This window comes from Anopheles marshallii, chromosome 2 (genome assembly GCF_943734725.1).
Source record: "Anopheles marshallii chromosome 2, idAnoMarsDA_429_01, whole genome shotgun sequence".
Taxonomy (NCBI): Eukaryota; Metazoa; Arthropoda; class Insecta; order Diptera; family Culicidae; genus Anopheles; species Anopheles marshallii.
Window position 1 is genome coordinate 19272214 of NC_071326.1, and position 27890 is coordinate 19300103.

At 46.2% G+C, this 27890-nt stretch overlaps 3 protein-coding genes across 3 annotated transcripts; 1 reads left to right on the forward strand and 2 right to left on the reverse strand.

Moving 5' to 3' along the window:
• Positions 1-4540: 4540 nt before the first annotated feature.
• On the reverse strand, positions 4541-8349 carry LOC128707234 (transcription factor E2f1). Its single transcript, XM_053802185.1, has 6 exons — positions 7747-8349; positions 7173-7327; positions 6642-7071; positions 6368-6560; positions 5458-6276; positions 4541-4638 (listed from the first exon to the last, which is right to left on the reverse strand). Exons 1-6 carry the CDS (start codon positions 8347-8349, stop codon positions 4541-4543), a joined length of 2298 nt encoding a protein of 765 aa, XP_053658160.1.
• Positions 8350-25714: 17365 nt separating this feature from the next.
• On the reverse strand, positions 25715-26322 carry LOC128719717 (protein archease-like). The gene is made up of 3 exons (XM_053813345.1): positions 26268-26322; positions 26172-26196; positions 25715-26108 (listed from the first exon to the last, which is right to left on the reverse strand). Exons 1-3 carry the CDS (start codon positions 26320-26322, stop codon positions 25715-25717), a joined length of 474 nt encoding a protein of 157 aa, XP_053669320.1.
• A 593-nt stretch (positions 26323-26915) lies between these two features.
• Positions 26916-27483, forward strand: LOC128719883 (protein SYS1 homolog). Its single transcript, XM_053813522.1, has 2 exons — positions 26916-27086; positions 27166-27483. The coding sequence occupies exons 1-2, from the start codon at positions 26916-26918 to the stop codon at positions 27481-27483; spliced, it is 489 nt and encodes a 162-aa protein (XP_053669497.1).
• Positions 27484-27890: the final 407 nt, after the last annotated feature.

Genomic DNA, 27890 nt, shown 5'->3' on the forward strand with positions numbered 1-27890 from the left:
ATGGTGGCCAGAAAGGCGATTACTAATACGTGTAAAAACAGAAGGTATGATCGCAATGTATTATTTTCTTGTATCATTTTGATTCGCGCACTTGTAAAGAAAGCACACAGCATCATACCGCGAGAGGTTCGCTGGGTGGTTGTCGTTTAGGTTACTTTAAAGAAGCAAAAGCAACAAGCAACAAGCAATATTCGCAATTCGTGTAGTTTGTCGTGTATTTGTTTTTTTTTTTAATTCGTTTGTCTAGCCAACCAAACGGAATGCACTGTAGTGGTGAAGAACGCAGGAACGGAACTCGAACCCAGCCAGCGCTTTTTACAGCAGAAGAATTGTGCAGTTTGTAATTGAAAAAAAAAACAATAAACAATTTATATCTAGATACAAAACGAATTGGTGTCTGTGGTGAAATTAATGTACTTCATTCCCCCCATGCTGGCTGAATTCTTGACATTTTTAGATGTCAAGGTATAACACCAATGTGTGTGAGTGTTCCTTTTAGTTCCGGCTGATACAGTAGTGCGGTATTTGAGCTGCTCATAATAGATCATTTATCGTTGATCCCAACGGGTCAATTTAACATATATTCTTGTAACCTATTCCACAAACAGATCAACTTGATCGTGATCATTCTTCTTCCAATGATCTTCAGCAATGGCAGGCTTCGCACATTGCCATCGACATAGTTCCGATAGTGAATATTGCGAAAGTAAGAAGGAATGGGTAATATTCTTGCCTTGAAAGTCGAAGCCCAATGTGGCCCTTGTACGGAGGGTCGCATCCGAAAGGTTCGCTTAACACTTTTCCCGGATTATGATGACAACTTAGATTCCCCGACTTAAATGATTAAGACACCCTTACCATGCACTGCGGCCATTAGCAATCGTGCTAGCTTCCCGGAGTGAAGCTTAGATCGGCAATTCATTTTCCTCCAAAAGTAAACCAGCCTCATAGCTTTCGTTTCCATTTGAACCTTTTCGAACCGCACCACTGCACTGTGAAAAACGAAATAAATTTTTTTAAACACTAGTAAGCGCGTTTCTTTCGTGTACTTTTAACGCTACAAACAAAGATAGTTACAATTTTTAGATAACCTTTCTCACAAATGTATTTGTTTGTTTTTGTTTTGTGTGGACAAAAAGAAAAATACAAACTTTTTACTTCATCTCCATTGTACACTCCACGGAGTGAGCGCGTGGGAATGATTCCCCTATTGGTGGCTTTGTATGTTTTGTATTTGTTTACATTATTCGCATTTGGGGGTTGGGGGGGGGGGGGGGGGTGCTCTATCGGTCCTCAATTTGTCTGGACGATATTCTCAGGATCAATCCTATATCCCTACCAACATAAGCCATCTGTACTTTGTCTTACTTTTCTCTCTCGCCCCTTTTTGAATCGGGAGGTGTGTTTTATTTTTCTTTATTTTTGTTTCCTTTTCAGTTAAGAGTTAACTTCTTTTCACTCTTGTCTCTATCTCTCTGTTTACAATTGTTTGCTTGCTTTATGGTGCTCTCGGTTTAAACACATCTACAGCAGAATGAATGATTTTCAACACAAAAAAAAATAAAGGAAAAACAAAAACCATTGAAGAAACAAAACAAAAACACATTATTAATTAAGTTCTCTGGCGCTGAACTGTTTTCCTATTGTATTGGGGATCCAGGGGGCTCGATTGTTTCTTTTCCCACCTCCACTCCCGGGGTTTCATTTACATTTAACTACTAAAGAAAGGGTATGTCAATCTCTATCTAGCACTTTGCTAACGCATAAAATTATACTAGTCGTACCATAATTAGTTAATGAAATAAGTTCGATCCTGCTTTTTTCTTCGGACTGTGGAACCGGAACGCTGTTACAACGCTAACAACAACGAAAGAAAATGACACGAAGGATTCTTGGTTCCAGGAACGAAAGCACAAAACATTCGACAGCTGTCTACATATCCACAGAAGCACGACCACACCGCAACTAAACTGCTGTCGGAGAACAGGAGGTGTGAGTTAACGTACTGTTTAAGCTTAGTGGTTTTGTAAATTACAGTAACAAACGATACTCCACAAACATGTACAATTTAGCATACGGCAACACAGAGACCGGTTGGGTGTACGCTTAAACGTGAGGGCTTTGCAGCTTAAACCAAAACTAGACCCGAGGGGCCTGTACATCTTTCAAAGTTGGCAAATGGAACGGAGGCTTCGTGTATGAAGAAAGCGTATTTAATTACTGTCTCACCTACCCAGTGTCGAATGGACCCATTACGGCTTCTTAAAAACGCACACCCACATTATCCGCACCGGGAGCGGTTACCTTAAGTGTTACTACTTGTTGTTGCGGTTACATTCTTAGTAGAGGATTTTGTTTTTTGTTGTACATTCTTTGCTTCGGCTTATTAAAAAAAAAGCATTGATCAATGACACGTAGTACATTTCTCACTCGGCTCGTACGCTAATTCACTCACTGCCGCCATATGTGTGGGTTCGTCTTTACAACAAACAAACCAAAATCCACAACAATTCTAGCAAAGTAGAGGGATGATTGCGCGCGTGTTAAATCATAATTGCTCTCTCTCTCTCTCTCTCTCTCTGGTCGCAGCGTATTCGCCTTCGCTTTCTGTTGTGTCCCAGAATCATCTCGATTCAATCTACTCTACACGCTACACGTTAACGTTAATTTCTGTGAATGTTTCGGGATTCGTCGTGCGATCGTCCCACCCTTCCTGCCATTTTGTAGCTTACGTGCTAGTATATTTAAAATATGCGGCCATACCACCCCTACAACCGCGTTGCGGCCCTGTCGGTTCTACCCTATCATTTGGCCCTATCAAAACCCTATCGCTTGCTGCAACTTTATACCAGCGGACAGTCCAATTTCATTTCCACATTGCTTTTTACTGCTCTCTTCTACCTTCCAGCTACTAGAGCTCGCCATTCCCCCTTCTCCGTTTGACCGTTTCCGCTGCTCGAAAATTCTTCAAACGAGAGGTTTGTTTCTCAAATGCTTGTTGCTTGCTTTGTAACATTATTCTAACCGATTGAATCCACATTTTTACTACTCTCCGTACCTTGTTTGTTGCGAGAAAGTGAGGAAAAAAAAACTATGTTTTCATCTGGTCATCTATTTCGGTGCTAATCGTTCCGTTTTTCTTTTCTAAACCGCATCGGAACAGTTTTATTTGAAATAATTTACAAGCCTTACGCGCTATTATTTACAGTATACCACAAATAAAAGTAACTACTACGCATTGTTGTAAAGATAAATCATAAAAGTCTTTTCCCCTTTGCATTGTTTGTTTGTTTGTTAGTGGGGTTTGCAAATTTAATAGTATATGCGCACCCACCGTTTTGCCTCCATAACTTCGGCAATACGCACCGCGTACACACCACCGGGATAAGGAATTCGAAAGCTTTGTTGTGCCCATTCGAACCATGTTAAGATATTTGTTGTTTTGCAAAACTCTTTCCGTCTGCTATCATCGCACGACACAAGTGCCGCTAAAGCTAGCCTGCCGCCTTGTCGTAGCGAACGTCTCTACCTAATTATCGAAGCATTATTGCAACGGCTCAAACGACACATAGCAAAACAACCTAACTAATTCCTGCCCGGATAAACACTAGAGCTGATTTCACTCGTGGCGCACCCTTACACATCTAATATTACACAACGCTCTTCAGTTCTGGTGAGGAAAATAAGGGATGCAAAAATAGTAATAAGAAAATAATAAACCTGCGAGAAACAATTAATTCAACAAAAGAAAATACTTATAAAATGAAATAACGTTGTCCACTTGGAAGAAAACACTTTCAAAACTACAGCAAACAAACTTGTTAACAAAATGGAGTAACAAAATACAGCGCAGCGTATTTCCAAAAAAAAACACACACACATGCACAGCACCATCCTGAGGGATTCGCTGTGTGTTGTGTGTGCTGTTTGTCATTCGTTTTGTGTCTGCACTTTTTCGCAACTTACTTTGCAAAAACAAAAAGAGCCTTCGAGTGCGCGTCAACCGTCGTGCAAAACGGTTTTATATATATGTATGTGTGTGTGTGTAGGGGAGGGTGCTTTTTAAAAGTGCCGGGCAGATGCGCACGCATGGACACGCATGATGCGCGCGTTCAGGTTTGCCTGTACAATGCAATAATTGCTAATCGAAAAGAACATCTTTTTGGCTTAAAATTAATATCCTTATGTTTGAACTACTAAAAAAACCAACCCTACTTTACCACTGCGTTTGTGCCAATTTTCGGTTACGCGCTAAATTGCTGTAACCCTTATTCCGATTTCCACGACCCTGCCTCCTGTTTTGTGTTGTCACATTGGATAATGATAAGGTTTGTAGCAGAGTGGTGAAGCGTTCCCGCAACACACCGGTGAAAGCGTATCGTGTTTTGTGAAAATTAGATGCTCAAGATTGACGATAAAGATGCTGGCCTGATTATTGTTGCTGCAAACGTCACCCATGACTGCGACAATGCATGATGCACGCAGCTGGCCGGCTGCCTGTGTTCACATCCTACCGTTACAGCTTCTGCCAACAGCTTTCTCAGGAGTTGAAATCGAACAAATCGAACACACCTTCAGATTCATTCAGCGCTAGCGTGTAATCGGCGGTCGGTTCCAATGGTAGGAAAATGTCCAGATCTGGAAGGTGATAAAAACATCGGCATGAGTAAGAAACGCTTAACATATAACAAAAGCACTCTAAATTAATGTATGATAAAAATAATACAACTTCATTCGTGGTGGGATAGTGTAAACAAATTAAAGCAAATGTTAATAACCGTTTAAAAGTTAAGAAATATACTGATTACTGACTGGTTAGGAATTGATGATGACATATTTTACACACATTACGATACCCCAAAAACCATGAGAGTTACACGATGACTAATGATATACCGTAGCGATTGGCAGTTACAACAAGGCACAGTATCAAACACCGGAGCTGAATCTCATGGTGCTACAAGAACGAAATGCGCTTATGGTACTGCAGAACCACGAGAGTTCAGGGCCGGTATTGATGATGATGATGTAAAACATTGCCACGCGAACAAATTTCAACGACCACAAACCACAAAACACGTACACCACACACTGTAGTACACACACCCCACAATGCACCCCGCACGAACAAATCCACAATGAAAATCATCCAAACCGATGTCCTTATCGCTCGCTAATCTCGATGAACGCATATACATACCACGTAACTCACACCACGTTCCCCCACACTCGTTGATTGTGCGAACCGTCAAGCAAGAACTCAGACTGTGATGTGAACGCAACAATGTGGCTAATTCCACACAGATCACAGTACCAAGTTCTTGCTAGAATCAGCCCACCACTGCAGGTCCACTACTCCACCGTCCATCCCCTTCCGGTATGTGTCAAATTACCCCCCCCCCCTCCGCCTCCCCCATGACACTCCCAACACCAGAAAAAAGCAAAACAATAACTCACCGTCGAAATCCGAAAATCCGTAACGCTGATGAAGATTCTCCGGTGAGGACTTGGCACTCGGTGGCTTTAGCGCCGACATGGGGTAATCGTACTGGAACAGATTTGGACTAAGTTTCGTATCCGACAGGGATGCATTCTTGTTGGTGATCTCCTCCGGGGTCAATTTGCCACCGTTGTTGAGGTGGTTGTTGTTGTTGTTGAGATGACCCAAACCGGAGAGCATGGAGGAAGATGAGGACGACGACGAGGACGTCGCCGTGGACGTTGGAATTCCTCCCACGTGGTGGTGAGGATGGTGATGATGATCGTCACCGTCCATCGCACCGTCACCCCATACGAATACGCCACTATCCGTCGATATTGCGGATGGTGGCAGTATGTCGCTACTTCTACTATTACTACTATCAGGCACATGTTCGGATTTAACTCTCACGCCAGTCTTGGACGTTATCGTCGCGGACCCGATCATCGTCGTCGTTGTCTGACTAGCATCGAAATGCAACTCGGATTGATCTGCTACCGCTGAGGATGAGTCACAACCATGGTAATAGCTGCTACCATTGATTGCACCGGACGCGCTGCTGCTGGTCGTGCCTAGCATGTTGCACATGGGCGATTCGTACCGCTCGGTATGTACCACTACCTTCTGCGGCACACTCGCACCGGATAGGTTGAACAGCGACGCTACGGCAGTCTGTATACTGTTATCCCTGGCGGGTACACCTTCCGTGGATTCACATTTCATCGCCGACCCTTCCTCGAACAATGCACGATTGAGATTGCGCTGTGCCGCGTAGGGGGACGGTCTCGTTAAACCTTCTGCATTTTTGGAAATGAACAAAAACGATAAACAAAACAGTGAGCAATAAGCATCCGTATTCGTGTGTGGAACGCGACGCGATATACTTACTCCTTGGACTGGAAGTTCTATCCATGCGTTGGAAAGGCGATAGCACAGGTTCGAAGTTTTCCAACAGTGGATCGCCGGCAATCACTGCCGGACTATCGATTAATCCAGGATCCTCAGTTGGACAGATAAAAACATCGATCTCTCCTTTCTCCGACTTTAACACTATTTCCCGTTGCATCTTTTCGTTCATCAACTAAAATACAAAAAATAAGAGAAAAACGGTCCTCCATGATTTTCCCCCCTTCTTTACCATTTCAACGCCATGCCAACTCACCTCCAGCTTAGACTCTGGTGGCGCCTTAATAACAACGATCGTCTGCTCGCGGAACATCTCCATCGAGCTCAGATCCTGACAGGTAAAGTAGCCATGCTTCGTGTGCTTCATCTCCTCGTTCGTCGCAGACCGCAGCTCGACGATCATCTCCTCCAGCATGTTTTCCTTCTGTTGCAGTCGATACCGTTCGCGCTGTATTCGCGTGTTGCGGTCGATATTGCACACGGTATTGCCACACTTCCATTGGATGTTGTTTTTCGACTTCTTCTCCAGCATTCCGATGCCCTCGAGCACGTTGGTGATGTCGTAGATGCGCCGCTTCTGCACCTTTAGCTTCGTCGAGGCAATGTTCAGATCGACCACACCGTCCGGTGATTCGTTCAGCAGATCGATGAACTTTTTCGTCAGCAGCCCAAGCGACGTGTCGTACCTGGTGGGATTTTTTTTTTATAGCAAAATATGGAACATAGACATTATCATATTGTTAGACTGATTTGAGCAGGAATGCGTGCTGCATGAAGCAATTCGCACCTAGTCCGTTCCGAATAGCGTTTCTTCGAGGAAGAGGACGATATAGATGACGTGGGTGTAGAACAAGTAGAGTTGGGTGTCTTCGCATTGCTACTCTTGGCAATTTTGGCCGGTGTGGGAGATATGCTCGACGACTGTGACGATCGTTTAATGGCCTGTGTAATAAATTAACATTCATATTAGTAATCAATATTGAATTATTGGGAGCGGGCGGTAGTGTGTTGGTAGCGACGCCGGTCTTCACACCACAGGACCGGTCCAAAATCTCATCCGGACCGAATGACCTCATAGCAGGGAATGACTATCAGGTTACATGTTAACATTGAGTCTAGTAAGCCAGAAATGGCAGGCATGACCTAGAAGGTCGTTTTTTCAAGAGGAGAGAACTTAAGAGATTCACAAACTAATATCTTTTGTCTACCATTTAGACGAATTTCCCCATTAGCAAGTATAATTTGAGGATTTCATGTCGTTATTGAATATGTAAGTCCTGTTTAAAATATTTTCGATATTTTCTAACTACAATCATAACAACCAATCATTCATCGTTTCGTAAACAGTGTTTATCGCTTACCCTGAAGAAATTGGTGATCGGTGGATCCGCCACATTCTGCTTGTTACTGCTGTAGTGATGGTGTTGCTGCTGCTGAGCCTGATCATGCTGATGCTGTTTGCCACCGCTACGAGCAGCTGTCTGCGCTGAGGACGATGGCATGCTGGTTGAAGTGGGCGTACTGTGATGATGGCTGCTCCTCCCATTGGAGTGATTGTTTCTACTGCTAACATTACTGCTAATGTGTTGATGGCCACGCTGCTGTTGCTGCTGCTCGGAGGCTGCAGCATGATGTTTTGTGGTTGGGTGCTGTACCGACTGTGCGGACATTACCGGCACGGTCGGAAACGACGCCACCCCGCAGCCGTAACCATGATCCAGCAGGTGCGAGCTAACCTGACGGTCCGGTTTCACCTCCTCGTAGTCATCGTTCGACACGTCGCTACTGTTACTAACGACCGATGCTTTCCGTGCGTAAACCGAACTACCTCTACGCTCAACACCGGACACACCATTACCCGTTTTACTGCCGGGTTGATATTCTGCCTTTAGGCCTTGTCTACCGCCTCCACCGCCTCCTCCTCCACCACTAGAAACTTTAGCATGAGTCTGCTTTGCGTACATCTTGACGGTGGCGCGCACAAGTGTTCACACCGCTTTGTATCTGTTTTTCGTTTCACGCGTCACGTCACGTCTCGCGCCAATGTCATACATAGACCAACACAGTCCAGTACACCATGGCACTACCGTAAAACGGACGAGGATCGCCCCGTTATGCGCACGCCTGCCCTCTATGTGAGCCGCACGGGGTTTACTGAAAGTTTCGTTGTCGTTCGAGAGGGTCTCGTCCTCCACAAATGCAGGACCCGTTTTGTAATTGCTTATCCTTCTCTCATACACGCCAATGGTGGCAACGGTTGTTTTGCACTATTCTGTTACACTACGCACCATACTTGAGAAGCTGCATGGTTAGTTCGGGTCTTTCTGCGAGGGAACGCGCGTTGTGTGTTGTATGCGAAGTATGATTGTTTACCTTTACGTTACATACGGAGGTACGCACTCTCGCTTCTAGGTGTCCGTAAGAGTAGACGCGATCATTGGGCTAAAGGCATTCTGTGGCTATTACTACACAACTGCTGCTTGGTACAAACGGACCCTTTTTTCTGTAGAAGAAGTAAAGAGAAATTAATAAATCAGTAAAAGCTAACTCTACGCTTTCGTGTGTTTGTATGCGTACGGAAAGGTTAAAGCTAGGGTTTCATCCGTAAAGAATTCGACGAGCATGCGGGTGTTTGCTTTATAACGATCGTACCACCCCGCCTTACAAGCCTACACACTATGCACTTCAAAGAACAGGTTCAGCAAGAGCACCAGCCTTAAAAAAAGGGGAAATAAAGAACCTTGCGCGATCTCCCAACGAAATGCAACTGCGCACTTTATGATGGTGCCGGCTGCCGTACCCGACGTCCTAAACTCAATGCTGTTTTCCATCGCTAAACTCTCTCTTCGTCGTGTGTCTCTCTGGACACCATGCGCACTCTGGACGAGAAAAAAAAACGCGCGCCGACTATCACACACGCTCAGCTTTAACTTCCCTTTAGCTTCCCCGTAAAAACAACAAACACCGTAAAACAAGAGAAATGGATCTCCCTGCCGGTTTTTTTCCCTCCCGTTGCTTTAAACCGTTGTGCTGACGCGTAAGCGCCAAAAGTGCGAGTGACCTATATAAAACCGAAAAATATGTCTAATTAACACAACCTGCATTAAACCCGATATCGATAGATTATTCGATTACGTGTCATTAATCGTGCCACCCGATAGCACCTCTCTTCGCTTGGCAGCAAAATGTTTCATAACCTTCAATTCAGTACGAGAAGTTGTTAAAGGGAATTGGAGGAAGCTCTTTAAACTGGTGCACACATACTCACACACACACACACAGAGACACTTGTGGACACAAAGAGGTACGCAGTTCCAGTGGTTGTGGATGTATTTAAATTCACAAGCATAAAGCGATACAGTAAAGGGCCCGAATTTCAGCGAAAGTTTAACATACCTGACAGGGTCAAGGATAAATAAGGTTAGGCTTTAGTTCACCTCGGTTATTCCACAACCATCGCCAATGGGGGGACGTCACCAAGCGAATGATCTTACTTCCACGAACGTCAAAACAGCAATCGTTCTAGAATTTCCCGTGCCGAACAAAATGTCGGCCGAATCGCTCGCACTCCACACGACTTTTGTGGTGTTGTGCTCGCCACGCCAAAAAAGGATGTTGCGGATGTGGAGAAACAGTTGCGCCCCCCCCCCCCCCCCCCCCCACATCTGGTGGAAGCGCCTGGTGGTGAGATAACGAATGACAACCCAGGCTTGAAATTTTCCACCAACCGTACGAGAGATATCTCAGGAGCTTTAGAGCACCTCGGAAAAGCCGGTCAAAGAAGGCTACGACGCGCGTACCGGATGATGGTTTTGCTTGTGCTGACTGGTGGTTTCCGTGTACGCGTACTTATGGGTGTGCTTGCAAATGTCTACTTGCATCAGAGCAGCTACAAAGGCAGCTACTTTGACACACAGAAAAAAAACAGCCTACAGTGAGGGCAGAATATGTATTTCCAATCAACCCAAAAAACAACACCACCACCAGTAACGGAGGAAACGTCAAGTACACGGTACGAGTCTCGGGCAACCATCGTCAACCGCCACAGTGTGCGCTTTCGCGGCGTTATGTTTTACATCGGTACATGTGTGTTGGTGTATCGAAAGGTTTCACACCCCCCCGCGTGATCGGTTGGTTGGCACGCGCGCGCTTTTTCCAACCGCTCGAAGCGTCACTTTTCTTCTCTCAATTTTCTCGCGCGTAGGGCAACACACCAAATGGTAGGGCGCGCGCGCTCGCACTGCTGCTGAGCCGGACGACGGGACGACCCAGAGCGAAACCGAGTCAGCGCGAGCTCCACAATGACCGGCAACCCTGATACACACAACTCCAGCCATGGCCCAAACGCATGTTTATACGGCATCCAAGGCTGTAGGTAAGCCCTGTACAGGGAAACGGGAAGTTTTCGCTCTCTTACTCGAACCGGTGTTCACGCATTTCGCTCTCTACCATTTCTACCGTCGTGTGAGAGCATAACCGCCGAGGCGGTTTATGCTTTGCGATGCTATGCGAGCGGCTACATACACTCACAGCCGTGGTGCGTTTGAATGTGTTGCTTGTGTGTCTGTTGGGGGAGGGAAGGGGGAGCAGAGACCACAATTCTCGCGCCCCTTTTCGCAACGTCAAACAAACGTCAAGCTCAGGATGACGTTTCGCGTCAAAAGCTTCGATGCTCCATTACTTCCCGTTCGCCGTTTATCCCTTTCACTATCACTCGGGCAGTGGGAGATGCTTTCCGCTTCGGGGTTTATCGAGTCACACCATCAATAAAAGTTGGTTGAATGTTGAGGATCTACAATACAGAAATTGCGAATGTATAAATTCAGTACAGTTAATCGTGGTGACAGGTGCACATACAGCCAGCATTTTATTGAGCACCGGGAGAAGGACAAGTTGAAGTTCAATGACAAATGTAAACTGCACATAAGCTAACCTTAACATTCTCTGTCGCCTCTTTCACACAATCGGTCTAAAAATAAAGTCTTCACAGGCAGCACTTCACAGCAGCAAAAGGGCATGGAAACAGCTGAAATTCGCTGCTGTCCCCCTAATATACACAGCATGCGCGAAAATCCCCCGCCCAGACGCACTTTGCCCCACACACCCGTCGGTACACTTCGGTTCCGTTTCTTCTCCTTTGGAAATTTTGGAATTCCACGGTCTCTCGGTACCAGGGGGCTGTGGGAGATACATCCAACGGAGAGTTACGCATGCAAAATGGAGTTGTCTGCAGCGCAAATGTGTCGTTCAGTTCCTGCAAAGGATGCAGGCAGGCAGGCACAATGCACATGGCGCGCATGAATGCAGAGTGCCATCATTCCTACCATTCCTACTGGCACAGCACATATATAATACGCATGCATACATGTGCAATAGGTGCATTTTAAAAAACGGTCTGGTCAGACAAATTATGCCGGTTGACGAAGCGACACAAGGAACAGGCGATGAGCCCCACTGGTAAAAACAGTTCTTCCTATGATTGACAATGGATGTGTCGGTGTGTGTTTGTGTGTGTTCTTCCCCCCCTCATTACGCAGTTGGGGGTCCACACTTGCTGAAGTGATTACGGTCGGTCGGATGGAGTAATGTACGAGATGCTTACACGCATATCCGTTCCTCCTCTTCCGATTAGGCTGCAACATATGATGAGCCACCCCTCGCACGCCGCCAAATGTTGGGAAGACGTCGCGACAGTGACCTCTGATTACATATGTGAGCGCGGTGGATGCAATGCATCATGAGACGGCAAACAGATTTGTTGCTTTTTGCAGGGGATTTTGGAGTTTGGCCTGCATCTTCTTCTTGGAACGTCCCCGTTGGCATTGGGGTGGATAATGGTATCGGGTCTCGCCGGCTGGAAACATCACTCTATCCACAGCAGTGAAACCGAACAACAGAAACACTTTGACATACTCTCTCTCTCTTTCTCTCTCTTTTCTTCTCTTCTGTCCGCTAAGATGGTGGTTGGTATATATTGCTTGCAGAAGTTTCATTTTCGCTCCCGAGCGGTGTTCCTCTCGTTCATTTCATTTGAGATTTGTGAGTCATGCAAGGCTGCTGAATCGAAATGTGTTGAATAACCTGACAATATAAATAGAAGCTGCGACGAATGTAATGTATATTTGTGTAGGAATCGAATTAAAAAAGGTTCATACGTTCGTACGTACATTTATGGTTCAGTTTGGAGTTAGTTTTGGGTGAATCTGAACCCAACGCTGCCTTGAATGATTCTCTAAGACCCGAATTAATTATTCTGAGTCTCTATTATGACCAAGTATTCTTCTAACAGAGGCGCAGTAGTCGGAAGATTTGCGATTCTTTAATAGAAAATAGCATTCTCTGAAGATAACACGAATCTCAATTTGAGTCTTAATTATCTGATCTTTCTTCTGAGTCTTTATAAAGCTCCATGAATCCTCACATAACATTCTTAACTCATTACTCATAACTCATCGAACACAACACTAACCAGGGAGTGGGTCGAATTTCCTCTATAGTTACAGAGCACTCTAACTATATTTTAATTGAAGCTACTATATAAATAATTTGCTTAATGAATCTTTTGAGAAGAGCCATTCATACGAATGTTAAGGGAGGTGAGAATCACTAAAATAGAGATTCAGATTCGTAAATCCGAAACCGATTCGCCCAACACTATAAATGAAGCTGGAAAGGATAAGGGTTTTAGCCAAATGTCCTAGAGCCCATATTCCTCAACAATGTATATTCGATGGAGCCCGAGCGCATCGATGACACCTTCAATATTAGCGAATGAGAAACTATGTGTAGCTTTTATAAAAATTGAATATTAATACACGTTACTACTTGCTCCCAACATAGTGGCGGCACACAGTAATTGAGCAATAATCTGGCCACCGGTCAGGTCAATCGAAACAACATATGATTTTGTTCGCTATCTTTGCGTTTCTCCTTCATCGAATCACGCACACACAAACAAGTCTTTCTAATCATTAATTCGTACAAGCATCCGGTGTGGAGGAGCAGCAGCAGCGCGCTAATGGCCGATTCATCGCATACATCTCTCCCTGAACACACACAGCCAGGCCTCCACCGGATGTAAATGTTAAAATGAATGATGTTTGGAAAGCAGGTTTCAAAACAATTTCAGCTCCTGACGGTGATGATGCGCGGTACCCATCTTCTCCCCCCACCACCTTCTCCTCAGCCCGCACATTCCTATAGCCAACCCCACCCACCCGCATTCCCTTTATGCAGATCGTCCTCTCCTCTCGTAAGAGGCAAAAGGAAAAGGCAAAAAGAATAAAACCATATTACGAAAGTAACACCTTCTCCACTGTCCCCACGGTGTTTGTGCTCCAAGCAAGATCCTGAGAACGCGTAGAGTCAGCATAACCAGCCAACTCCAACATTGCTCCACATCGTAAGAACAACCAAAAAAAAAACAGGAAAAAGAGTGAGTGCAAATATGTCTAACGCCCATCTCCATCCGAGCATCGATAACGGCACGATTTCAATGGCGCTGCTGACGCACCCCACACAACGCAAGGGATACGTGTGCGTCAGTGTGTGCGTGTGTACTACAGTAACCTACGGTTTAAGACTTTACGAAGGAAACGCGCCCCAACAAAAAACCAACCTTCCTCTAGCAGCCATCAGTGCCACACCACACGGGCGGGCGAAGCAAAAACAAGTCACATCAAAAGCGCCTTTTTGCCGTGCTGGGGGAGCATCCATTTCGGTGCGCCAGGAGGTGGGAGGGTCACCGTCACACGCATAACCACAAACACACAGCATAGCGCCAAAATTTGGAGGGAGTCACCACACACATGAACGGTTCCGCGCTTCGGTAATCGAAGCAACCGACGAGAGTCAACGGGAGAGTGATCCTACATGATGGAACGACGCGTCTTAAATCCTACCAGAAGGAAAGGGGGGGGGGGGGGGGCGGGTTGCTGTTGTACCGTGGGATAAAATATGCGATCAATTCCGTAACCCACCGACCTCCCGTTAGTGTTGGTTGACGTGCGATAAAAGTTGGCCACCATCGTGCTGCGGTGGTCCGAAATAAGGATGATTATTCCTTGCACAACATCGAAGCAGAGTTCCCCCAAAAAAGTAAAATGCTGATGATCCGAAAGATCTTTGCCCTCCCGAAAGGCGGTACATATTTGCCAGTGGTGGCCACCATCAACAAACACACGCACACAACCGGGGATCGCTGAACATAAAGAACAATAATAGCACTAATGAATAAACGCAAATGCCCAACACAACAGCGCAGCATAATAAAATTCGACCATTGATGAGGCACCAAACACATTCACACATACACCGAACGCTCGAACGCTCGCACACAAGAAGGAACTCTGATTTGGGAAAGGCCGAGAAACAAAACAAGGAAGAAGCGTTGCGTTGCGCCAGCTGCGAACAGGAACGGGACTCGGGATACCAGAAGAACACCAAAAGCAAAACGTGCGGAGAGAACCTCGAGCGAGAGCGAACAGGCGCGCACGCAAGAGCGGGACGATTTCATCAACGAACGCCAAAAAGGATCGTGTGTCCCAAGCAGCCGCGAGATTCCTGAACGGAGAAGAAGAATCCATGCCAACCAACGGCTGACCGTGCGGTAAAGAGTAGAAGACCTTCGGACAGGGGTCAACACAGGGGTAGTGTGATCATCAATCGAGCCAAAATCGAATGGCCCGTAAAGAGGATAGCACAGGCACGGTTCCAGGAGCTGTGTGTGCTCTGCGCGTTTAGATGCTTGGCTGTGAGATGAGAATATTCCACGATACACACGTAATGTGTTGTTTTCCTCCTGGCCGAATTCCGAAATGCCGAAACAATTGTTGGAAGCGGCACAAAATGTAACCTCTTTCCGAAGCATAAACACAAAATGGCCACCGCGCGCGGTCTCATATCCTTCTCGTTATCGTGAGTACGTTGCGCGTTCGTACTTTGGATGATATTGACAATTAATGATATTGGAGCATAATTTAACATGAAAAGTTATGCCGAGTTGTTGTTGCGGTTGTTCTTGTTAGCCAATCATGGCTAACAAAATGTTCGCTCAGTATATTGGAAAAGCAAGACACCAAATCGAGCTTTGAACCCAAGCTGAGTATGTTACCAATAAAAAAAAAACACCGCCTGCTGATGTTGCTACGAACAAATAGCACACGCATACTTAGCGATGTCAACGCTTATATGCTCTGCTGCTGCCATTTTGATTAGGAGAAGCTGTCAGTGCAATTGGACACTTGGCAATTAAATCGCCCAAACTGAACGCTTTTCAGCCCACTGTTTCTGCGTAATGTCTGTTTGGAAGAAACCATTTAGTGCGGTGCCTGCAAAAAGGAACTCCTTCATTGAAGCATACTTCCGGCCCTGTTAACCAGCGCCTCATGAATGTGTCGGCCAAACTCGACGGATTCGTCAGCGGACGACGCGTATGGCGTGAGGAGAGAGGGAAGAGAGATTTAAAGTTCTCCACAAATGTTGGCTTTAAATACCATTCGCGGTCGCGTCTCGCTGATCATAAACGTGACGAAATAATGGTCGCTCTCTCGGCAACCTCACAAAAATCCAGTGTTGCTATATACACGCACCGCGCTACAAACAACACGGGGCACACATACAACGCGTCGACACCGATTGGGGGATATGATGGCGCGCAGCATACCTAACGGGCGAGACCACCACAAGCATATCGCAAATTCCCTCGCACTTGATAGCAGTGGGCAATAATCGTAGTGGTGGTGCTGCTCAGTGTGTGCCAGCGGTGTTGGACAATGTAATGGAAAAACTAACTTAAGCTTGAGTGCACTTCACGCACGGAACACATTCTGGCGATTGTTCTTTTACCACTTTGATTCGGAATCAACATAGACTCTCGTCTCGCCAATAGACTCTCGTCCCCAAAGCTCAAAAACACAACAAAAAAAAACCCCGAGGGCGGAAAGTTTTATGCAATGAAAAAAAATATCGCTGTAACTAAATCCTTTTCCACTAGGAGGTGACCAGCCATCATCGCATGGAAATGCCATTTTTTGACAGGTATGCGCTACCTTGAAAGAGGCAACCAACCAGCACAAAAAAATGAGACAAATGTGTCCTGCACGAAGAAACTCAGAGCTGCTACTATGATGGGCTTTCGCTTTCCCTTCCATGTCAGAAAGGGATAACGATGCGGTGGTCGTCACCGTTCAATACCAACCCAAAATCATGGTGAGTTGGTTTTGCGGCACGATGCGGTGACTTATGCCGATTTCCCTCTGTACGTTCCCTAAATTAATCCGCGAACCTTTAGCCAGTCTTTACTCACGTATGTGTGCGTTGTTAGGTTCTTTTCCTTTGGGCGCCCTTCTTTTCGTGTGCCTTCTCGTAACTTGAACCCAATCCGAAACCTTCCAAACGCTATAATAGTGCGATTCTAAGGATTATCAGGTTAAGCCTTTCGGAGGACTCTCGTGATCGTGAAGTATGCACCCATTCCCAACAAAAGTGCACGCACACGGCAGGCTGCATACATTTGGGCAAATCAAACAAACACACCAATTGCTGCCATTTTCCGTTCTCGCTTCTAATCAGAAAGGGTAGAATATGGTCAATGTTGTGTCTTCCACGTTTTGAACTTCCCAACACACCGATACGGACGGGCAGCACACACTAATCGAGTCCACACAGAAATTGTGTGTGCGCGCTCCGGTGCTGATGCGCCTGTGTGCGTTCACACTGCATTCTGATGCACTCTCGGGTGCGTCGTGTTTCCGCGGCGTTTCACGCCAGAGCCTCCTGAAACCGCACATACCCAGAAAAGGGTTTGTGTATATTATGGAAATGAAACTGGAACGCAATCCTGTGCGCGGTCTTCCACCAAGGCGACACACATGGGAAAACGGTGTTTTGAGAGGGATCTCCGATCGTTCCAGGCAGGAGTATAAGAAGGTACAAGATAGGCTGCTTCTGGCCTAACAGATTTCGATTAACCCCTCGGTAGAATGCCGGCCGGCTCACAACTTCTTCCCGTGGGTTCGAAAATGTTGCCGATCCTTCAATTCAAGGGTGTGTTGTGTGCGCCCGGGTTTGCATCGATTTCGGATCGTTCGTTCCTTTTCGCTTTTTGGGTGAGATTTTCTCGTCTGAAGAAGGGGGGTAAAAAAAGAAACGCATGTAAGTAGGATGAAGTGTAACAGTGATTTGTACAACGGGTCGGCTCCGTACCAACCTCACACACCGCTAATCATAATCCCTGCGCACCACCATCATTCATCCCTCCCCCCACCGGCTCAATACTCACATGCGTTTCCTTCCCTCACCGGGTGTGTATGTGTGTGCAAACCATACACACACACGCGCAAGAACACATCACCTTTCTTGATATGACTTCCCGGGGGTCTTTCTAGCCAATGGCAGCAGTATTGTGCTGATTTGAGTTACAAAAGAACATTGCGGTTTTGCACCATGCCTTCCAATAGCACTGCGGCAAATGGCTCTCGGAAGTTGGGCTATCAATTATCACAGATCAACACCATTCGTGACCAGAGGGAACCGCCGAATCCAGAGCACGGTGGGAGCTAATTATCCACCTTTTCGGAAGATGGTTGCCATCCGCTTGATGCGTGCTTTTGCTGCTGCAGCATTTGCCGTGTATGGATCCCAACAAACACCCCTATATTCTGCGCTGCTTTTCTAGACGAAACAGCAGCTGTCACTTTGCATTCATAGGGAATGACATTTCGTGCTGTTCGATTGTGGTGCCGATTGTCAGCAGCTCGCGTTCGGGATCGTTGCTGCTGTTTTTTTACTCTTCCTTCTCACAATGGGTGCGTCTTTTGAGGAAGAACTCTGTTTTTGTTGCATGCACACTGCTTACAAGCGACTCCTTCCGGTCGTCAGATCGTGTTTTTGTACGCCACAATTGCACCCCCACGCAAATACACACACAAGCACACACGCGTACAACAGGGCAGGTCGTTTCTGCAGAACAAATTCAGCACCAACAATCTTCCGTACACACACTGTTCGCCTTGTGGTTTATAGAAAGCACACAATCAAATGAGCAGCACACGTACACACACACACATACACCTACACGCGGAATAGCACGTTTATGCACCGGAAACAGTTACTCTCCCCGCGCACATTTGCAAGCTCCTGTTCTTCTAACCTCCACTGTTGTTTGCCCTTAACGAAACAAAGTGTGCGTTGGCCATGGACGTTTGATTTGGATCGGCAAAGTGCGCGGCCCTTCAAAAAAAACCGGGGGGGAAATCCAATCCATTCAGCTCCCCACCCTACACTGCACATCGTTCCAAACTTTTTCACGCTGTCAAAATTGTGTGCTGCATTGTGTTTCACAGCAAGCTGACGTTATACACAGAAACACCCTGCTTACTTCGTTTGTCGATGATAACTGCACTGCTTTTTTCCGTACACGCGACTATGCGAGACACAATAGGAAACAATAGGAGCGGTCCCTCCTGCGGGGACCTCGCTAAGCGACCAGACACCTCTACCTAGCGAACGCGGCCAGAACACACTGCTGGTCTAGTGTGTAGCCTAAGCGCCATGTACGTGTGTGCTTCTGAGCAACTACGTCGATGACGATTCACACCGATTTGCCTTGGCCTTCGTCGATTATTCTGATGTTGGTACGAGAGGAAAATGCAGAACGACCTACACACGCACACACCCAGGCTACATCTTCTCTGTCTCTGAATTTCGCTCGGGTTTTCTTTCTCGCGTGGCTGAACCGTTTGACCTGCTGATGTCGCACGAATCACGAAACGGGCTCATCAATGTGAACCGCGTGCAACACAACACCTCAGATTGAATCGCAAATGCGTGCTCTATTATCACTTTTACCTCTTGGCGAGCTGCGGAAGAAAATCCCACTACTGCTGACGGGTGCTGCTACTGACTGACATTTGTGCTGTTCTTGCCTGATACGTGCGTTGCTGTAAAAACAGCGCACAATCGTTTCGCTCTCGCTCTCCCAAGAGATCGAAACCGCTGCGATAGTGTGTGTCGGTTCTGCATTGGCTCGCCTAGACCCCATAACCTCGTGTGCGTGTGTGTGGGGCCCGCGCGCGTTTTTATACGAAACCGAAAGCGGACTCAGCCGAATCGATTAACGCAAAAATTCATGGCATTCCTTCAAAAGCCGTTCGTCGTTTCGTCGACTGTTCCCCGAGGCGCCTGTCAGCAAAGTGTCAATGTAAAGTTGAACGCTTGTCCGGGGCTTGGCTGGTTTTTTCTCTTTTACAAAACTACAGCATGTAACGCTACAACAACCACGAGTGACGGTTTCCGTTTGAATTTACAACCTCTTTGCAGAACCTAACTACAGCAGGAGTTTGACGAGGTTGTTCTGCTGCATTCGAACGCTTCACCAATTCTCCCCTGCAAAACAGAAATTAAGGTGACTTTTACCTTCTGTGCGTTGCCTCTTCCTGAGTTTCCCCCTACTGTTTTTATTATACAATTTCTCTAGCCCGTCCTGTTTCGCTGCACCACACGTGAGCCTTGCGAAAGTATGCAGCACGGCACCCCTCTGGTTGTAAGACGCCAGTGAGTTACGCATTGTTGCATTGCAACACATCTGGAAACGAAAGGAACAAAATCCGGAAGAGAAAAGCGATAACCCCCTTTAAGGAAGGTGATCGACACGGCGCTTGGCCGGAGTCCTGTGCAAGAAGGATAACAAAACAGCAGATGTGCTGCTATCCTGTCGTCTTGCTGTTTTCTACCACCGTTGTCTCTTCGTTTGCGGACCCTCTTTTTTCGCGTGAGATAGCAGCGTACCCACGTGGCTTATTAAAAATGGAGCACACATTGCAACTGCATCCCAGCTGTAATGCTTTCCCGATTTATGTTCTGGCTACTTCTTCTCTTTGTCGTGTCCTTTAAGCGATTTATCTCGTACATATATGCTCGTAATATCGTCCCTTGTTGGATTACCGGTTGGTGACCTCGTGACCATTTCGGTAACGAAACTGTTACCAATTAGAACCATTTGTGTCTCGAAAAAGCAATCGACGGGTCCCACGGCAGATGCAATAATTGGTCTCATTTACGTTTTAGCACATAACTTGTGAGGGCTCTACTATTGATTGCTACTTACGCATCAAGAAGAAACGCGGCTACAGCTTCTCAATCTGCAAAAGAACAATGGGCAAACAACAAGAAATCAAAAAATTAGACTCGATTGTTTTACAAACGGCAATAGTGCAAATGTTTGATTGAGAGAAAAAAAATGTAATAGAATAGGAGAATAACTTGATCAGCAAGCGTACGCAGGGAATAATTGGTTTTCACCTTCAAATGCAACTAATTACAACTATTTCACAGGGCAGCTAACGGTTAACGAATTTCAAATTTGAACCCCTTTTGTTTACACTGACAGTCACGCATTGAAGCTCCCTCTGGGGAGATTCGATGCTCGATTGTGTACAATGTGTTGATGTTTCATGCTCGACGGCTACGCGCGCTTCTCGCCAACTGTCAAAATCATCGAGGCACCCTTTCACGCACACACGCGCAACCCTGCTTCACTCGCTCTCTCGCGCCCGCCTTATGCGGTGGTGTTTGTGTAAACGCAACAAACGCCAGCCGAACTGTCAAAAATCGGCGGCGGGCGCTTAAACGCATACGACCAAACAACATATGGCAATGACAACAAAAGCAACGACCGCTTGCTTTACTCCCATTCTCTCACTCTCCCCCGCTCTCTTCTGTCCTACGTACTAGCCTGTTTAAATGTTTCGCTTTACGTGTATTTCCGTGGCTAAAGGAGTACGGCCGTTCTCGCTTTTTTCTCTGAATGGAAGCAAACCGAACGTTGAAGCAGGACAGCTGTGCGCCCAGGATTCACGATCCCCTTCCTTTTTGCTCTCGTTCGTGCTTTCCCCGCTTCCACGAATTGATCTCGTCATCTGTTTCCATTCAAAACCCGATCACCACGCACGGTCTCGCTCTGTCTCTTTCTCTCTTCCTCTCAGTCTCTTTAGAACGTGATTGAGGATGAATAGAAGAAAAAACACTGCATATACGCATCCCTATGATTACGGGAGGAATCCGGATTGAATTGGATGGTTAGCATACATACAAGCGCATTGTATTGTTCCAACTTATGCTTTTACCGTCAGAGACTCCCCCCCCAAGTGGATTTCCCCATCGCCCACGCGAACAAATATTGGAGCACAGTCCGCAGGTACAATGGACAGAAAGAGAGAGAAAGAGAGAGCCCGTGTGTGGCAAGCGTTCTAGGCAATAATCGACTACGCATCATTTCGGCAACCAGCAATGTGCTGCCGCAGCTTTTCGGCTAAAAATATGTGCTGATTCAGCAGACAACCTGCATAACGCCAAGTTGTTCCGAAGCGCAGTAACATAACGTCTCCAGAGAAGCGATCCAAAGTTTTGCGTACCAAACCTCAAAACAATTTCACAGGGAAATTCAACTAATCTTCATCTATGCCAGGGGTTGCCGGAAGTGACTTCATCTCCTCCGCCGAGTTCTCGACGAAAAAGCTCCGGCTTGGTGAAAGAAATCGGCAAAGGAAAAATGCCTTCTGTATGTTAATGTGCGTGTCCCGCAAATAGAGGTTGGGCAATCACACATTGGCCGACCGGGGCGATCTACACACATACACATCCGTGCACATGGTACGCAGCACATACGGGGAGGACAGCCGTATTTTCATCATTCGGCCGTACTACGAAAATTGGGGATTGCTGTTAAAATGCTTCCTTTTTTTTTTGGGAATCGTTGCACCCTCCAGTGTTTGTCGCTGAGATCCTGGCGTTAAGTTAAAGTGACGCACTCTTCCACGACTCCGTTCCCTGCTTTCGTCTTGTGCTGCATTCGCATCGCCTCTCTCGTCCCGGTGCCACAAGAACTAACGAACCGGGGGTCATTAAGGATGAACATTTTAAAGGAAAACCGATCGAAAATTGGTAACGCAGCAGCAGCAGCAGTGGACCAGGGACCAGGGGCTAAAGGATCCTATATTGCTGGCTGCCTTCTTACGGCACGCACACAGCCAAATGTACGCGCGCCCGTAAAGGCCCCTTGCTGAGCGATCCCAATCCATATCAGCACCACCGTTTTCAGCATTTCCTTTTTGCTCTGTGTGTGTTGTTGCGTTGCTGTCCGCGCTGTTGTTGCACCCGTTTGCGATCCGCGGAACCCATGGAACGAGAGAAAGAGATGAAAGGGACAGAGAGGGACGGGAAAAGGGGCCCTTTTTTATGAACCTCATAGAAGGAAGAAGCTAAACCCCTCTTTTCTCAGTCGCGCGCACCAAACGCCGAATGTGTGTTTCGCGTACGGTGTGAGTGTGTGTGTGCGCGCGTATGTGTATTTGTGCCAAGGGGTCTTGTGATGTGGTGTAGAACACTTATTACAAATCGACCCTCTATAACCGACCGACTTCTTCTTCTTCTTCCGCTTGTTGGTCACCAGCAGCACAACCGTCGTGCTGCTTCTTTGCCCCTCGGTTTCACTGTTTGCACCCTGGTCGTGCACCGCTTCATTCCGCGGTGCTTGGGATCGGGTGTCCACAACACTTCACAGCGCGAAAACACGTCACAGGAACGCATTCCTGTGCCTCGAAAATGAAAAGAAAAACCCGCTCCCACAACCCCCATCTACACAAGCATAATCGTAGAGCTCGCCAAGCAACCACAATGCTTGCTGTGATGCAGTGTGTCAAAATTGTAAAATGCTAAAAAAGCCCCTTGAACGAACAGTAGCAGCAGCAGCAGCACCCAGCAGTCGCAGCAGACCACCACCACACACTACTGTCATAAAGCTCTGCCCGTGCTATGTCAAATAAAAACAAGAGGAAAAGAAAACGATCACGATATGCCACATAGAAGTTTATCAGCAGCACAATTTTCATCCCCTTGCGAACAGTAATACTCCCTCCCGCTACCTCCTCTTTGGGGGAGGTTTTTCACCACCCATGTTTTCGGCCGGGAAAATGCCGCCTCTTCCCCGGCAATTTTTTCCGCCCAGAAGGAAAAACAGTGGCGCGTTGCACACACACACACACAACCACCAACGCGCATAATGAAAGCCCGTCTTCAGTCCGGAAAAGAGATGAAAATGACACATCCCGGTCTCAGCAATGTCAGCGCGCCATGAGGGGCCTTGATGGGCGGAAACCTTTTTTCCTACCAAATATCTTCGATGGACCATCATTTCATCACTTCCCATGGGTCCGTACCATCCCGGTGAAGAAGGAGAGAACCCTTCGGGAGGGGGGTGCAGGGTAGAGAAGAACTTATTAGAATATATGCGTACCCGTACACTTGTCCGTAGTTCCTCCAGGAAATCTACCACTTGTTTCCAACCCCACATAGCACATATACACACACCCTCATACAATGTCCATTTCTTTTCGCACTTCCGTTTCCGCGTTACGAAGCTGGGAAGGTGTGCTGGTTTTGGTTATTTTTTTCTCACTTTTGCTTGACAATTTGCCTACTACGCCGCATACGACGGGGACGCACCAACTCCTAGCGCGGTCGGACGTTTTCTTGACAGCAACCGCGACTGCCGCCAGCGGGAAGTCTGACTTTGCACTGCTCGTATTCTTCTATCATCATCATCATCATCAGCATCATTACATTGTCAGTTCGAGGGTTTTTTTTCTGTGGGGGCGCCATTATCAAATTCCTATCGGATCTCCGGACTTACCTTGTCGATGGGTCGCTGTTACAGGCAACGCAATCTCACGGTGGGACTTCAATTCCTGCTTCAGCAAATCTTTGACTCAATCTCACTTTGCACAATTGTACCGAGGACTGGGTGCGTAAACATTCAGCAAGGCCCGCTTAACGCAACGGTGTTGTTTGCGCTGTGCTACGACATACACACGCACACACACGGCACGGCACGGATCCGTCAACTTCTCGCATCAAGCAACCCGCGCACTGTGCATTTGTGGATATATTATTTTAATGTCTTATATCTCGTAAATCAAACACTGCACAACGTTGCTTCGGTAAAAATGCGCTACGCAGCACCACAATTTGGCGGCGTTTCCGTGTGTTTTTTTTTTGTTTTCTTTGACACCCGCGATACGGAGCCCGTCGGCGAGCTGACGATGGTGAAGTTTTTTCGAGATGGAAAGACCCAACACGCACGGTCGCAGGATGACCATCACTATAGCGTTGCAAACAATCAACTGTTGATGATGATTGTACCCAGGTAACAAAAAAATACCGTTCGATTGGACCGGTAAACACGCACTCTCGTGATCGATCGATTGAGCGGAAAATAAGAAATTGAGCGGAATTTAACCTTTGCAAGTGATCGTTATATTTGTAGTCGAGTAAAATTAACAAATACAGCTTTGAAGAATAACAACCAGTGACCTCGTTTGTAAATTACATCAATGTAAATAGAATCGATTAAAGAAGTTAAACACAGTTTTCTCAGCGCAATAAATGCATCCGCAGTATACCAGGTGGAATTTAGGCCGACTTTATACATGAAAATACCATTCGATAGTTTTATTTCTAAATTTAGGAAACATAATCCTCCCGGAAACCTTTTGACTGATGAGATAACAGCATTTGAGTAGAATAGTGACAACGAATTGATTAGTAATGCAGAAAACTTGCATTTTTGTTGAATCCTTTGTAGAATATACGCTAACGAAATGATACTGCGATTTAGCAAAAGATTAACGTAGCAGAAGATAAATGACGACTTTTTTTAAACAACATTTCGATAAAAAATAGTCTCTATTCTATAGTATCTGTCTGGATTCACTGTATTTACTAACTATTCCGGTAATACAATTGTTTTGGCATGTTGCAAGAGTCTTCTAAACCGCACTAAGCACCGTCCTCTAATATCTCGGACATCCTGGTGGACGCATCAATGCCACTTCTTCTCGTTTTCCCATGCCTTCCGCCTTCTCTGTCCATGTGAATGTCCAAAACGGACTTTATGGGCAGTGTCATTCTGCGATAGTGAATTCATCGTACAGCTCGTAGAGCTAGTCATTGTAGCGGCACAAAATAATCAAAACGTTACAATTAGTGCAACTTTAACCGTCATTTCAATGCTCAATCCATTTACTCGATGAAAGACTCGTCCGCCTTCGAGAATCGACGAAAACGAGTTTTGATTCCAATGCACTTCCTATTATCCGGGCTACAGCTGTTTAGCGCGAAAATGCATGCTGTCAAAATGTCACATTGCACGGTGGTCGCGCAGATGGGAAATGTTTTCTCATTTCAATTTCACTATTTACCGTAAAATCTTTACCGACACAAACAATGAAACTGCGTAAAATAATTGAAAAATGTCATCCAACAGTTTGCTCTTTATATATCAATTATAACAAACACTTCGTTCTTTTCGTGCTCCGGTTTTTTGTAAATTTGCATTGCTGAGTACGTGATTGCTTTCACCTCCGTGCCCTGCGGATGTTTTTGCAAATCAAATTCTTCCCCGTAGCAATTGCACTCGATGGTAAACTGTTCTAGATCAAACTTAGTTATCACGAGCTTTTTACAGATCAGGAACGGTTCTGCGGAAAATAGAAACAACAGTTCGTCCAGAAAGCGGAACAACATATTTTCCATATCGTCCGTTGGCTCGGTATTGATTTGATAGCACTTTTTAATATCTACTGTGGGCAGCTCGGTCATGTAGCCGAACATTGCCATCCCGCACTGTTCGAACGCTTCCTGTAACGTTTCTCCCCAAGCGTGTAACCTTAAACGAGAGGAAATTGGACATTGCATCACCTCATTTTGAGATTTCATATTCCGTACTCACTGCACATCTGCTGTGTGATCAAGATCTAAAAAAAAAGAAATAAATGAGTTCAAAGTCAACTAGGTTGCAAATTCAAACTCGAATTATGTTACTTACATTCATATTTCACCTCTGGCAGTGTATGCTCCATGCTCTCCAGTGGCACTTCCATGTTTTAGTAGACACGTTCTAACGAAACGAAGAAAACAATTAATTTTCAATTAGCACTTCACGCACGGACGAAAACAAGACAGCTTTGTCATCCGGCAATGAACAACGTAGGAAAGGTAGTTAATGCACTCCACGACCAAGGAAGGAATGTTGTACCCGTTCGACGAATGAGTCATGTTTATAAAAATCTCATTTCACTACATACAGTACATTTCATGCATTATTTCAAGTAAACACCCATCCAAGTCTTTTCCTACCTGAGACTAACTATAGTCCTTAATTCTTGCGAAGATCACTTTTTATGACTTGACCGGTTTTCCACATTTTCTACACAAAGACAATGTTTACATTTTCCCTCACGTTTGACAGCGACCGCAACCTGTCATTCAATACGCCAGTGACAGCAGTCCGGAAGAAAATAACAAAACGCAACTTTCCTTTTCGGATTTCTCAAAACGCAAGATGTTGGCCCATCGCGGGCCCGTAAACTTTAGTGGTATTATTTAGTGTCCAACTATTAGCATTCCCAAGAAGCGAATCCACCACTACCCTGGTCACTGGTGGCGAAACGGGGCGGAGACACTGACCGCCAACATGAAGAAACTCACGGGAACGTTTCGCAACACGCAATGGGATCCGTACCTGCTCATCACCCAGATCGTTGCTATGCAGGCCCTGCTGTACGTTAGCCTCGGGACAATCATGTATGTGATGGATTTTTTCGCCGAAGCTAACCACACGCTCGATCACATATTTGAGTATCATGTAAGTTGCCGGGTACAGGCCACTCGACCGCTAGAGTTCCCGCTTGGGGCTAATCCTAGATTTCTCTCACTCCCGCCAGGAAATACACGTAACCGATCTCGGTGGACGATTGGTTATAGTGGCCTTCATACTCAACTCCCTAGTCGGTGCCGGGCTGCTGTGGTTCATCGTGCGGCGGACAAAGCTGTGTTTGGATTTTAGCTTTACCTTCCATTTCACCCACCTGGTAATATGCTGGTGGTACAACGAGGCCTTCCCATCGACGATCGGCTGGTGGATGCTGAATGCCGTCTGTACCGCCCTGATGTGTGTGTGCAGCGAGTTTCTCTGCCTGAAGACGGAACTGAAGGAAATCCCCGTTGGATATACTGCACTGAACAACAAGGTTGATTTGTGAACGTTTGCCGTGCATGGCCAGCAAAGAGGTTTCCAGTGGTAGAGTAATGGTGGCACGTTTCCATAGGAGTAGCACCGTGTATTTTGACGCCATGGCTTCAGGGATGTATAGAGCAATCCAAGGGGGGGAGCGACTAGTGCTGTTCGATTTTTTTTGTGTTGTACACTACTCAAGCTTTACAAGTAAACACTAAGAAGGCTAAGAAGATTTTTAATTTATGTTTCGTACTAAAACAAACAATAAAAAAAGATATAAACATGCAGCAGCATGATAATGATTCTTTAATCCATCAGCAAACATACACCGGTAGCGATTATCGATTTGCGCTCTTGTTTGCTTTCACTTCCTTCGAAACAGACTAAGACCCTGAGGCAAATGAAGGCAGTCCTCCATAGGTTGGGATAGCA

What these genes read in the sequence shown, in the direction of transcription:
- LOC128707234 (XM_053802185.1), bottom strand. Translation starts at nt 8,349, where the DNA reads ATGTACGCAAAGCAGACTCATGCTAAAGTTTCTAGTGGTGGAGGAGGA. An exon ending in CGCTATTCGGAACGGACTAG is followed by an intron (nt 7,072 to 7,172) that starts GTGCGAATTGCT and finishes AAATCCCACCAG; the next exon opens with GTACGACACGTCGCTTGGGC. An exon ending in CACCAGAGTCTAAGCTGGAG is followed by an intron (nt 6,561 to 6,641) that starts GTGAGTTGGCAT and finishes TTTGTATTTTAG; the next exon opens with TTGATGAACGAAAAGATGCA.
- LOC128719883 (XM_053813522.1), top strand. Translation starts at nt 26,916, where the DNA reads ATGAAGAAACTCACGGGAACGTTTCGCAACACGCAATGGGATCCGTAC. An exon ending in ATCACATATTTGAGTATCAT is followed by an intron (nt 27,087 to 27,165) that starts GTAAGTTGCCGG and finishes CACTCCCGCCAG; the next exon opens with GAAATACACGTAACCGATCT.
- LOC128719717 (XM_053813345.1), bottom strand. Translation starts at nt 26,322, where the DNA reads ATGGAAGTGCCACTGGAGAGCATGGAGCATACACTGCCAGAGGTGAAA. An exon ending in GCCAGAGGTGAAATATGAAT is followed by an intron (nt 26,197 to 26,267) that starts GTAAGTAACATA and finishes CTTTTTTTTTAG; the next exon opens with ATCTTGATCACACAGCAGAT. An exon ending in GATCACACAGCAGATGTGCA is followed by an intron (nt 26,109 to 26,171) that starts GTGAGTACGGAA and finishes CTCTCGTTTAAG; the next exon opens with GTTACACGCTTGGGGAGAAA.